General features: G+C 49.8%; 2 protein-coding genes across 2 annotated transcripts in view; one reads left to right on the top strand and one right to left on the bottom strand.

Moving 5' to 3' along the window:
• Window positions 1-5,032: 5,032 nt before the first annotated feature.
• Window positions 5,033-6,793, bottom strand: LOC139604937 (zinc finger protein 135-like). The gene has a single exon (XM_071456275.1). The coding sequence runs from the start codon at window positions 6,757-6,759 to the stop codon at window positions 5,506-5,508; it is 1,254 nt and encodes a 417-aa protein (XP_071312376.1). The 5' UTR covers window positions 6,760-6,793; the 3' UTR covers window positions 5,033-5,505.
• Window positions 5,447-13,972, top strand: part of LOC139604915 (serine/threonine-protein kinase PAK 3-like) — a 27,685-nt gene continuing 19,159 nt past the window's right edge. The window contains 2 exon segments of the mRNA XM_071456235.1: window positions 5,447-5,487; window positions 11,718-11,737. Coding sequence (XP_071312336.1) covers window positions 5,447-5,487; window positions 11,718-11,737 — 61 coding nt within the window.

Raw genomic sequence — 13,972 nt, 5'->3', positions numbered from 1 at the left:
TTACCTCTATTCCCAGCTGGATTTGTAAGTCTTTTCCAAAGAAGTTGACACCTGCTCCAGGAACTAAGAAGACATCTCCTACCCCCATTCTGGCTTCCCCTTTAATGACTACATTTTTAATGACAGAGATATTAAACCCTTCTCTTTTGTTGATGGTTGTGATTGTGGTTTTGTGTGTCCCCTCTCTGCTGGGATGTTTGCAAAGGGCCCTGCAAAAATCCATAGCAGCTGCATTCACAGTCCAAAAACAAAAAGGGGGAATTGTGAAAGGGGCCAACAGCGGCCTGTTAGCTAAAGGAGAGAGAAGAAGCTGAGAAGTAAGAAGAAGCTGATAAGGAGCTCTCTCCAAGGCTGTAACCAAGGAGAGAAGAAAGATAAGAGAACCTTGCAGCTGGACGAAGCATTTTTAGAAAGTTAGTTAAGTCACTGTAACTTCTCACCGATAGTATTATGTTGACTTATTGTGGCCAATAGTAAAGATAGAAGAAGCATAAACAATTGGAAAGTGTATAAAAGTCAGCCATGTTCAATAATAAAGAGTTGCCATCTGAGACTGCTTGTGGTCTCTGCTTTATGTCATGACCACCTCGACAGCGACACTTCCCCTCTGCCCCGACGTGATAAGAACAGAGTCGGTGGGGGCCCACACGGGGTCCTAGCAACTGGCAACCGTGACCCACTGGGACGTAGTGGGGGAGGCGGCGTTGGTGCAGCTGAGAGGGGCAGGTGGAAGCCACAGGGAGGTCCGGACCTGATTTCCTCCTATCAAGACACCTGGAAGTAGGTGAGCCACCAACTAGTAATAATGGGACATAATTTGTCTAAAGAGGAAGAAAATGTTCTGGCTACATGGAAAGTTTTGTTAAGGAATAACGGAATTAATACTTCAGACTATGCCCTTCGAAATATATTGCTGTGGGCTAAATCACAGGATTTTGGCACTGATCCCGACACAGCTTTTAGTGCTAAGGCATGGAAAAAAGTCAGGGACAGACTGTGGGAAGTCATCCGAACGGGAGATAAAACGGTTGTCGATCTAGCAGTTACTTGGGAACCGCTCTTTGAGGCATTAAAGGAATGGAAAACAGAGAGAGAACAAGCAGAGCGGGATGCGGAGGAAAAGTTGGGGCTGATAACAGAACCTGATGGGGGGGGATGAGGCAGAGGGGGCCTCTGATGGGGAACTTGAAGAAAGTCCGGGTGCCATGCAAGTTACCTGGCAAGCTGCCACAGCTTCCAGGAAGGCTGCCAGAGCTTCTGGGCTGGATGCCAAAGCTTTTGGGAAAGCTGCAAAAGCTTCTGGGAAAGCTGCCAAAACTTCCGGACAACCTGCCATAGCATCCTCTTATCAGACCCCTAAACCTCTTTATCTCACACCTGCACAGCAGCCCACGATGGTGCCTGTATACACTACACCACTACACCAGTCAGCTGAAATGTCTTTAGCAGAGAGACAAACCCAGCCGTCTGCCCCCCCGTTTCCCTCCGCTCTAGTCCAGCCATCCGCCCCCGCTCCCCTCTGAGCTGCATGAACAACCTGCAAGGTCGTATCCTCTGCTCCCTCACAGTGACGGCAACAGCGAAGCAAGTGATGAGTCGCCCGCAGTAACACCTGAGTTGGGGCAAGGAGCTCTGGTCTCTTTACCTCCCAAGAGCTCTAGCCTTGCTGCCCCATGGACTTTGCCTCCATGTCAAGTAACTGGGCTTCCTCGACAGCCTCAGGAGTTTTGGGAATTTGTTAGGAGGAAAGCAGTTGAAGAAAAGAATTGGGACATGATAGAAAGATTAGGTGCTCCAAGAGGACCTCAGGAGAGCAGTGCCAATGCAAATGTTGCCTGTGATAACCCTATGGCTTCTCCAGGTTTTAAAGAAGCTCCTGGAACAGGGCAGGGTGACAGTCATCATGTCTTTGCCTGGAGGGTTGTGCAAGATCACCAATCAAAAGTGGCTCAGTATGGTATTAATTCCTCACAGGTAATGCAATTAATATGTGTAATTAATGCAGATATGCTTGCACCTTATGACATCATGCATCTTGCTACAATTCTATTCCAGCCAGTACAATACGGTGTATTTCAAGACCCTTGGAGGCGAGCGGCTGAACGCACAGATCTAACAAATATGCAGTTGCCTCAACACGACCCTCGTCATGCTGTGGGTTTTGATGCCCTGCTGGGCACTGGGCCTTTTGCCAATCCAGATTTACAGGCAAGGTGGGATCCTTCGATTTCGGCACAAGCTCAGCAAATTGGCATGAGTGCCTTTAAAACAATGGAAATGGCAGCTCCAAAACAGAAATATGTCACTATACAGCAAGGGATGAGAGAACCATTTTTGCAATTTGCAGAAAAACTTGCTGCAGCTATTGAGAAACAGGTAGATGATGAACTTTGCAAGACAAATTGTGCATACAATTGGCTAAAGAAAATGCAAACCCAGACTGCAGAAAGATTATTGACACTTTACCTGGGGAACCCACCTTGTCTGAAATGGTTACTGCTTGCTCGAAAGTTGGTTCAGTCAAGCATAAAATGGCGGCTCTTGCTGCAGTGCTAAGACCTTCAGCAAAATGTTATAATTGTGGACAACAAGGGCACGTAAGGTCACAGTGTACCAGTGTCAAATGTTGTCCGGAAAACGACATTTAAGCCAAGTGCAGGCAGCGATGCTGTGCGCAATCGCTGTGCTAAACTTGGGCACTATGCTAAACAGTGCAGGAGTAAATATCATGCAAATGGTTCAGCTATTGCAGGGAAACCCAAAGAGGAACGTGAAGGGGCGTGTGGGGAAACAAATACCCCAACAACCACAACAGCAAATGCGGGCCTTCCCAGCACTGCAAAGCTGCCCATTTGTGAACAATACTCAGGGGCAACAAGCGGGTCCGCAGGGATTGATATACCCACCGCTGACACAGTAACCATTCTGACAAAAGAAATATGTAAAGTGCCCCCCGATGCCTATGGTCCGATAGGACGGGGATTGAGTGCGTTTTTGATAGGGAGATCAAGAACTACACTTAGAGGTATTCATGTGCATCTAGGGCTTATTGATGCTGATTATTTGGGACAGATTCATGCCATGGTATCCATCGATGACCCTCCTGTCACTATTCAGAAAGGAACCTGCATTGCTCAAATTGTACCTTTTGTGAGTTTTGTTCCAAATACAGTGGGCCGAAGTCGCGGCACAGGAAGTTTTTGATCAACAGGAGTACCCCAAGTGTTCTGGGCTGAGAAAGTAACAGAGAACCATCCAGAAAAGACATGCATCCTCACCACCAGTGGATGCATGTCCATCCAGGAACCATATCAGTAACAGGTTTGATTGACACTGGAGCAGATGTCACAATGCTCTCGTGACTTTGCTGGCCTCAGTCGTGGCCTCTCACTCATGCAAGTTTTGGACTCCTGGGGTCTGGGGGTGCTACAACAGGTGGCCTGTCAGCCATTGTAATTAATGTGAAACATCCTGATGGCCAACAAGCTAACATCAGACCCTATGTTGCTGATGCTCCTCAAAGTTTGTGGAGACGAGATTGTTTATCTCAATGGGGTGTCAAAATTACTACGGATTTTTAACGGGGGCCACTGTGATGCAGGACAATGAACGTCCAGTTGTGGCCCTGACATGGTTGACAGATAAACCTGCCTGGGTTGGACACTGGCCCCTTACTACTGAAAAGCTTACTGTCCTGCAAGAATTAGTCACAGAACAATTGCAAGCAGGACATATTGAGGAATCATTCAGCCCCTGGAATACCCCTGGTTTTATAATAAAAAAGAAATTGGGAAAATGGAGACTTTTACATGATTTATGGCAGATAAATGCTGTAATGGCAACAATGGGAGCTTTACTACCAGGCCTTCCTACACCTACAATGATTCCACAGGAATGGCAAATAGTTGTCATTGATCTGAAAGATTGTTTCTTCACTATTCCATTGGCTGAGCAAGACAAAGAAAAATTTGCTTTCACTGTGCCTTCCATAAACCATGCTGAATCCAATAAAAGATATCAATGGAAGTTACTTCCCCAAGGCAGGAAACATTCGCCAACTATTTGTCAATGGTTTGTGGCACAGGCCTTGTCAAAAGTGCAGGAGCAATTTAAAAACTGCTACTGTTATCATTACATGGATGATTTCTTGTTGGCATCTGATAACAGTTATTAGCTCTTAAACAATGTGCTGTGACAAATTTGAAAGCTTTTGGTCTGATCATGGCCCCAGAGAAAGTGCAGGAACACATGCCTTGGAATTATCTAGGTATGTTGGTGACCAACACTCAAGTTATGCCTCAAACTGTGACGTTAGACATTGATGTTAAAACTGCTACTGATGGACAGAAATTGGTTGGTTTAATAGGTTGGATTCAATCATATTTAGGCATAACTAATCATCAGATGCAACCATTGTTTGATTTGCTTTCAGGCACCACCTTCTCTACTGATGAGAGGCAATTGACCCCAGCAGCAAAGACCCTAGAAGAAATTGAATTAGCCTTAGCACACAAATCTGTTAACAGAATAGATACCTATGTTGGTGTTCAAGTGTTTATTTTGAAGGACCATGAAATACCATGTGGAATACTGTGTTAGTGGAGTGATAACTGGGAAGATCAACTGCATATTCTGGAATGGATATTTTTATCTTTATTGAAAGATAACAAAACAATAAAACCTCTTGCTGCTCTAAAAGAGAGACAAACTCACAAAGTCTCTCTGTGGGCTGTAGCTCAGCTCACTCAGTCCCTTATCAGTCCCTCTGGCGCTGGAAATGCCGCGGCCCAGGCCCGGCCTGGTGGGCCACAGGTGTGAGCTGCCCCTGCTCTTCTGGTGTTCAAGCCAGAGCAGGTTTAAACAGGTCCAAAGAAAAGGGAAAAAAACCCCACAGTTCAGGGAACTTCTCTGGTTCAGCTAGCTAAAACTAACTAAAAGCAAAGGAGAGCTCTGTCCCGCTGTCTGTCCATCTGCAGACAACACAGTCCCAGACCAGGAATGTGGAGGAGCGAGTGCAGTTTCTGAAAACAAACTCCGCACTTCTTCTCTCCCCCCTTCACTCTCAGGACAAGTCTTACAGGTACAAAACTTATTATTCAGCATAAACAGAACTGACTGGGGATACAAGCATCATATAGTCAACCCAGAATATACCTCAGGGACCATTCAGTACTCCTTGATGTCACCAGAAGATAGGATTGAATGCAAAAGATTTTATGGGGTTGAAAGTTGACAAATCGGCTCTCCCCAAGGAATCCCCATTGTAGGCCTGCATCCTGATGGATGTTCCTGCCTCTGGGTTTATCTAGCTGCCCACAGGGAATCAGGAAGAAGTGGAGCCCCCCAGCCAGATGCCTTCTACTTGGATCACCAGGACCACGGATCACCAGGGCTCTGCCCAATGGGGGTCACTGGGGATCATCCGATGCAGATCCTCTCATGGAGGATGGAGCTGGAGCAGCGCACAAAGCTCTTCCCACACTCGGGGCACTCACAGGGCTTCCCTTAGTGGCGCCTCCGTTGGTGTCGGGTCAAAGCTGAGCTCGATGAGAATCTCATCCCACACTCCCCACACTCGTAGGGCCTCTCCCCAGTGTGGATGCGCCGGTGGATGGTGAGGTGGGAGTTTAGCTTGAAGCCCTTCCCGCAGTCGGGGCAGCGGAAGGGCCTCTCCTCGGTGTGACTCCGCTCATGTTTGAGAAGATCGGAGCTCCTGTGAAACCTCTTCCCACATTGGGGACACTTGTAGGGCTTCTCCACAGTGTGAGTGCGCTGGTGTTTTCTCAGGTCAAAGTGCCACCCATAGCTCTTCCCACATTCCAAGCAGGTGTAGGGCCGTTCCCCAGTGTGGATCACCTGGTGCTGAATGAGGGCCGAGCTTCCTCTGAAGCTCCTCCCACATTCCCCACACTTGTAGGGCTTTTCCCCAGTGTGGATCTTCTGGTGTTCCGTCAGCTGGCACTTGATGCTGAAGCTCTTCCCACACTCCCCACACTCATAGGGTTTTTCCCCAGTGTGGATCCTCTCATGTTTCCTCAGGCCAGAGCTGCATCTAAAGCTCTTCCCACATTCCACACACTCATAGGGCTTTCCCCCAGTGTGGATCCTCTGGTGTTGCATCAGGCTCCCCTTCTGGCTGAAGCTCATCCCACATTCCCCACACTCATAAGGCCGGTCTCCAGTGTGGATCATCTTGTGTTGCATCAGCTGGCCCCTCTGCCTGAAGCTCTTCCCACATTCCCCACACTCAAAGGGCTTTTCCCCAGTGTGGATCCTCTGGTGTTGCATCAGGCTCCCCTTCTGGCTGAAGCTCTTCCCACACTCCTCACACTCATAGGGCCTCTCCCCAGTGTGGATGACCTGGTGCCGCCTCAGGCTGGAGCTCCAGCTGAAACATTTCCCACATTCCTCACACTCATAGCGCTGTTCCCCAGTGTGGATCACCTGGTGCTGGATCAGGCCCAAGCTCCGACTAAAACCCTTCCCACATTCCAAGCACTTGTGGGGCTTCTCCCTGCCATGAGGCTTCTCCACCAGCTCTGAGCTCTGGCTGGATCTCCGGCCGCCTTCCTGGCTCAAGGGGGCTCTTTCCTCCCTGCAGCTCCCTGGGCTGGGTTTGCAGCCCCTCCTCGTGCAGAATCTCCAGGGCTTTTCCTCCTCCTCCATCCAGACACGCCCTGGGAATGAAAAATCCTGGTTTGGAGAAAAAAACAAGATGAGAGTCCCTTGGACTGGGAGTTCCTCCTTGCCCAAGTTCATCTCATTAAGTCATTGGGCATCTTGTGTCTCTAAGAACCTCCAATACATCACAATTCAGCACAAAAGTCCTCCAAACATCAAGACACAGATCAAAAACTTGCCAAACATCAAGATTCAGCAAAAGCCCCCTCCAAATATAAAGATTCAGCCCCCACAAAAAAACAAAGCACCAACAATTAGCCCTAAAAAGCTCAGAAACACCAAGGTTCACCCCCGGGAAAACCGTGGATCCCAATCCCCAGTCACCTGCTGCATGTGGGGGGGGGCAACGCTCCTGGGGCTGGGGTCAGAGGCTGCAGATACAGGGAGAGGTGGAACCTTGTGCTGCTTCCTCTTCCTGTTCCTCCTCCTGTGTCCCTACTCTTCCTCACACTCCTCTTCCTCCTGCTATTCCTCTTTCTCTTGCACAATCCCACCTTCTCCTCCCACGTGCTTCATTTGACCATTTTGTTCCTCAACCCTGCTTCTCCTTCCTTTCTCCTCCTGCCCCAGGCCCAGCACCCACTGCCGGCTCCCTCTTGCCCCCAAACCCACAGCATCCCACGGCAGGGGCAGGGATGGAGCTGGGGCAGGTCGGGCTGGGGCAGCGCTGGGCTCTCGGCCGCTCCCGCCCGCACTCGGTCCCCACTGCAGCCGCTCCCGCCAGGACAGCGCGGGGGGGCCCGGCCTTGGCGCTGCCCCACTCCCACCTCCCCAAATTCCGCTCGAGGGGGGCGCTGGGGCCGAGGGGGGCGGGGCGCAGGTGGGGAACGCTGGGAGCTGCGGGTCTGCCTGGCAACTGCTGAGTCATCAGAGCCGCGTGCTCTGATTGGCTGAGCGCTGCCTGAGGGCTGGGGCTGCAGCAAGGGGGGGACACACAGCTCCAGGGGGGATGTCCCACAAACGGGGAAACCCCCATGAAAGGAAGAGGAAAGTGTCTTTACAAACAGATGCTGTGAATCTGATTAAAGATAGGGCCAGGGACTTGGACACAAGAAAGTGACAGGAGAAGCCATCAGTTTCAGAAAATGTTCTTAATTGATGACACAGACTGCTGCTCAGCCAAGGTCCTGCCAAATTCATGAACTTCGAGAAGAACAAAGACTTCACAGAATCATGAATATCGTTCGCTATTTAAAAGTGGGAGCATATCAAGGGGGTATGTGGTAGGTGGATTGGGAAGTCTGTACTTCTCAAGCACTACAGCCAATGCAGAAAGGGAAAGGGAGATGTGGCCAGGAAAATTAGGATGAAAAGGCAGCTGTGTCCTCCAAGAACTGGACAGACCCCGTGGGAAATGTCTCATGGCCATTCCCATTTTTTTAGGAATGTAATTACTTTTACAGGACTCCTCTGTCTGCTTTGTGGACAGAATCTCTGAAGATGTCAATTTTTCCACACACCTTGGGACTCGTCTGGAATTCCTTCCACCGTCCGGGGCAGCGGGCAGTGAGTGCAGCTGAAGGTGCCTCACCCAGTTTGGGTGATCGGCCCCCTTGGGGGCGGCAGCACCGGGGACTGATTGGGTACCTGAGAGTGACCAGGAGACAGACGAGTGACACATCAGGGGGGGCTGTGAAGAGTCAGCAGGGAGAGAGCACTGAAAATCTCATCAGTGAGTGCACTGGGATCTTTGGGGAGTGAACATGGCAGGGCACCCATGGAGGCTAGAAAAGGGAAAGCCAGGAAGGGGTCCTGTGCCAAAGGGATGATGATCCCAAAATATCTCTGAAGGGTCCCTTGGGAGAAGGTTGAGGGAGTTTGCACATTCACCCAGAGGTAATTAAGAACTTGGACACCCAGGGGGGCAATAAGAGAAGTGGAGAAAGGATTGAGACAACAGGGCATGGATGGTGTTGGTGTGCTGCAAAGGGACTGGGTGAGGGGGAGTGTGCAGCAATATGCTTAAGGCAAAAAGCTGCAGAAGGAATCTTTGTGGGAAGGAAAAGGATGATGGAAAGAGAAGGAAGAGAAAAATACTGAGGACTGGGATGTTTTTCAGCAGGGTCTTATCCTCAACATTTGCCAGCTGATCATTTGCATCCCCGGTTTCCAGGAGAGGAAAACAAGGAGGTCAGGGTTTCAGGGGGTTTCTCTGTGGGAGGCAGCGGCAGCAGCGGGCGCAGAGGTGCGGGACCGGGAGCACGGGCTGGGGGCCTGGGGGGAGCTGCGGGGCCGGGCCGGGGCTGTGGGGCAGCCGGGGCTCAGCGCCGGGCGCTGCCTGACCCCACCAGCCCCGGGCAGGGCCGGCAGTGGCCCCCGGCCCCCAGGAGGCTGCGGGACGCCCCGGCCGCTGCCCGGCCCCGTGGAGCTGCCGGCCCTGCCCGCCGGGGGGCGCCTTTGGACACTGCGGCAGGACAGGGACCGGCTCTGGGATACGGGCTGGGGAGGGCACCCTGAGCACAGGGACGAGGAGCAAGGAACACCTGGGAAACGTGGATTATACATTTTAGCATGGAGATTGTCTTTTAAGGATTTTGTTAGGGTTACTGGAGATACAAATGATTTTACAGAAAGCTCAGCAGCTTTCAGAGGATGAGCACCCACAGGCACTGAGGGGGGCTGCAGGAGGGGCAGAAGAAGGCCCTGCAGCACTTGGGCACAAAGGCCCAGCAGGTGAATGCAAGAAGGGAGCAGCAAAAGGCCAAGCTGAAGGCAAAGGCTAGGGCAGAGTTCCTACAGCCCCTGAGGGATCAACCCCAGGGCCCAAGGGGGCCCCGGCACCCAGGGCACGGGCTCGGCCACAAGCACCCGGCAGAGGCATTGCCCTCCTCGGCAGGGGACAGCCCACCCTAACAGCCCCTGGCAAGGAATCAGGGCTCCAGCTGCAGGGCACAAGGACACTGCAAGCACAGACAGCAGCACCCTCAGGACCAGCAAGTCCACCCCTTGATGGACATGGATTGGCAGGGCTGTCACAGCTCCCATCACACCAGGGACCCTCCACACTGGAGCCCTTGAGAACATTCAGCTCGGTCTGCATTGAGAGGAGGCATTTTCTGATGGACACAGGAGCCTCTCAATGCACTCTGAATCTTCGACCCAAAAATTCTTGGATTATTCATGAGATAAGTGGGAAAGATGTATGGTTTTATTCAACCACTGTTAGCACTTGTGGGAGATGGGTTTGAAATGCATGAATTTTTATTTGCTCCTAATTGTTATCATGATTTACTGGGAAGGGATTGGATCTCTAAACTCAGAACACAAATTAATATTATAAAAGGTGATACAGAGACCAGTTCTGTTGTACCTCTGTGTCAAATGTCTGGCCAGGCCTATGCTGAAGTGAACCCAGAAGTGTGGGCAGCCCCAGGGAAAGAGGGAAAATTAGATATGGAGCCTCTACAAATTACTTCAAAGCAACCAGGACAAGCAATACCCTGTTCCAGGGGAGGGAAGGAAGGGCTCACAGCCTGGTATTGAGTCCCTATAGAAGGCAGGGCTTTTGGAGCCAGGGGTGTCTCCCTGTAACACTCCTATCCTGACAGTCAACAAACTGGATGTATGGACAGGAGGAGGAAACACAGAATTTTCAAGTGTTAAAATGAAGATTAACTGAGGCGGCTGCCCTTGCCCATCCAGACAGGGTAAAAGAATCTGAATTATAGGTGGATGTTAAACAGGGTCTTGCCAAAGGAATTCTTGTGCTAAAATGTTTAACCCAGTGGCCAGAGAGCAGCCTCATTGTCTGCAGAATTCTGCAGCCACAGCTTCCGTGGGAGCTCAGGCTGAAAACTGATGACAACAGGAGGATCTCCTAGAGTTCAAGTCTGGCAGCAAGTTAAAGCTTTGACAACCAAAAGAGCCTCTAAATGGATGAGCAGGGCTCGGTTATTACAGTACGAAACTTGTTCAATGGCACAGGAGGATTCAGAACTGAGGACAGGGCAAGGGTTTAACCCAGCCTCCTGTTTGAACAGCCTGGAGAGGGGCTGGCAAGGAACCCAGGACTGCACTCAAGGGACAGAGCTCCCGACCCAGGCTGGGAGAGATTGATGGGACATTCCCAGGCCTGAGGGACAAAATGTGTTTGTGGATGGCTCTGCAAGGGCAGCAGAAGGGAAAAGAGCTACAAGACAGGCTGTTATTAAGGAAGGGGAATCAGACAAAGCGCAGGTCACCGCCCCATGCTCAGCTCAACCCAAGGAGCTCTGGGTGCTTCTAAGAGCCTGGCACTGAAATGCCCTCAGCAGGAAGGCTTCAATATCTTCTGCTGACACCATAGCATCTAACAGGGGGGCAAAAGCAATTCTCACTGCTTCAGCAAGCACTGGAGCAGAGATCAAGGTAGATTCTCCCACAGGAAGCTGGGCTGGCACAGAGCCTGCCCTGGCACTTTGCTGTTGCCAACACCCAGCCAGGACATCGGCTCCTGCCTAAGGAGTGCAAAGCAGCACCACTGGTGGCCAAGGGGCCCATGCCAAGTGTCCCTGAGGCCAGAAACAGCCGCCAGCACAGCTGAACACGGGGGGACCCCTCAGCCTGGCCTCAGGGGCTCTGAAGCCCCGGAGATTTGCACTTCCCGCCTGCAGCAGGACCATGGCAGCCGCCCCTGAGCCTGCCCTGAAGGCAACGCAGCAGCAGCCAGGGCTCCACAGCGGCCCAAGCCCCTGGGCCTGCCCACAGATCCTCTGCTCAAACCCTCGGAAATCCTGGCCACCCTCCTCTGGCACCTCCAGCCACTGCGGCCAAGCCTCGCTGCCACTGCTGCAGCTTCAGCGCTGGCTGGGCCTGCACTGCCACAGCTGCTGGGGAGCACCACGGCACAATTCCACTCTGGGGCTCACTCACACCCACACTCTGGGCTGACTGCGACTGCATTGCTGCAAAATGTACCCATTTTGGTTCTTTTAAATCTTTCTCTCCTCAGGCTTGGTTTGTCTTTGCCTTGGGGAAAGGAATTTTAAAGGTTTTATTTAAGGGCTGTTACACCACTCAACGGAGATGAGTTCAACATCTCAACAGACTGGGAATAGCCCAAAAGACACCCACAGAGATAACGACCAGCAACAAAACATCAACGCCCAGCAGCAAACAGCAACCAACAGCTACCCCAGACACTGCCCCCGGCACAGCTGGAGACACCTGGTCTGGAAAAGGCTGAGAAGGAAATCCACGAGTGTGGACCGAATTCACAGCAGAGGGGAAGAAATCCGGGTCCAACAGGAAACCAAATACTAAAAACCTACACAACATGGAAGCAATGAACATTAAACCAGGGGATTTAGATTGGTTCAGACTACATAAAGTTTAGGAAAAATCCAGTAAAACTCACATGCCATGGAATGATTTTTTCTGCACAGCCAGGGTTATTTGTGAAAGAAATTATTTCTGTTGCACATCCTGGCCAGAAGCAAGCAATGCCTTGACTCTCTAACACTAAAGAGATTCTTGGAGAGTTTTTGTTTTCCCTGCAGCTTCAGTGACACAATTACAACATGAGAAAAATTTTTCATAAAACTCACACTTTATATTTTCAGGTGGGTTTGGGACAGAATTGTGAGAATCAGTTTTTGGTCTGGGTTATTCCATGTTCGCCTTTATGCTGCATGTGAAAAATGCATGTATTTTATGATTGGCTTTTCGCAAATATTAAAATGAATATTATATGTGTTGTTTTAGAAAGTAATGCTGTATTAGTTTTCTTAAGTACTGTGTTAAATATAGTTTTAGATTATAAAAATTGTTTAAATAGAAACGATGCTATGCAGGATACTTTTTTAAAAAGAAAGGACTCACAGCGAGATAGCAGCCACAGGACACCTAAATCTTTCAGAGAAGAATTTATTGCCCTCTTATCAGAAGAAACCAACTTCTTCCCACCTCGAAGGCGCTGTTAGGATTTGGAGGAAGAAACTGAGGATGACCAGACAGAATCCTGTATTTGAATGGAATTTATGCATCATGTATGAAGTGTATGAATATGCAACAGGCTATGGTTTTTAAGGGTTAATCCTTTGTTAACGGGTGTCCTTTTGAGGCTCGTGCTGGGCGGTACCGGGACATCCGTAACACTTTGTATTTATTGTCTCATATTGTCCTAATTCAGTTTGTCCAAATTATTATTACTCTAATTGTATTACTATTTTTATAACCATTTTATTACTATTAAATTTTAAAAAAATTTAAAAACAAGTGATTGGCGTTTTTAACACTGCATTTTGCAAAATTGAAGAGCATTACCATAATACTTTTAACTCGTAAATAGTTGATACTTTTTGCAAAAAAACCAGATTCTGTGGGGGGCCACATGTGACTCACGAGGTGGCTGCCCTGGAAGAGAAGCTTCATTCCAGGCAGCCTGCAGAGGAGCTTTAGAAATGCAAATGAACACTGCTGGGCAAAGCCTGGACAATGGACCTGGGTCTCTTGCCTGGGGCAGGAATTGGGCTGATTCCCTCTGCCCTCACCCCAAGCTCTGCCTGCTTGCACTGATGGAATTTGCACAGCTCAAGGCAGAGCCCAGGGTGAGGATATCTGACCCTGCAGCAGAAACGGGTGAAGCTGCACAGGGAAACAGCAAATGGAGAATGTTGGGAAAACTTCACTACAAATAAATGGGGGGGAATCATCCCTCTGCCCACTCCAATATCTGCTGTCACTGTCTGTGTTATATACAGGGTATATTAGGGTACTGGGGACTTTTTGCTACCAAAAATTCAGGGAAATCAGTTGGGAATCCAAGTATTTGATGATTTAATTAGAGAAAAGCAGTCAATTGATGCAGCCCTAGCTGGAGAGAGCGGACAAAAATGGGGAAAGGCCACCAGAACAAATCCGACAACACCATGGACCGGCCCCTGGGAACCCGAACCAATTCATATCAGGAGCCACAGAACCCATTTCTCATTTCAATGGCATCATTAGATTACAAGCTGCCCTGGGAATAACCAACCAGACAGCTCCAGCTCCTGACCTTCCTGCTGAGCAATCCACTGAAATGAGGAAAACAACATTTCACCATGGGATGGGATCAGATCATCTGTTAGCAGAAAAAAGAGGAGTTTGTGGAAAACTAAATGACTCAAACTGCTGTTGGCATTTAGATGACAAAGGAAAAGTGGTGAAAAAAAAACCAACGGAAACAAAAGAGCAGCTCATGTATTGGCCCAAACGTGAAAAGGATGGGAATGGGACACGGTTTTGTGGCTCCCTGGCAGTCCATGGGTTAAACGAATGCTGTTTCTCCTCTCATGTGCTACAGCAACTCTCACCTTTTTACCGTGCTCCA

Source organism: Agelaius tricolor, unplaced genomic scaffold (assembly GCF_023055355.1).
Source record: "Agelaius tricolor isolate 1412-34295 unplaced genomic scaffold, bAgeTri1.0.p SCAF_57, whole genome shotgun sequence".
Classification (NCBI taxonomy): Eukaryota; Metazoa; Chordata; class Aves; order Passeriformes; family Icteridae; genus Agelaius; species Agelaius tricolor.
This window is presented reverse-complemented; position numbering and strand designations above follow the sequence as displayed.

Excerpts from the sequence above, each read along its gene's own strand:
- LOC139604937 (XM_071456275.1), bottom strand. The coding sequence starts at position 6,759 with ATGAACTTGGGCAAGGAGGAACTCCCAGTCCAAGGGACTCTCATCTTG.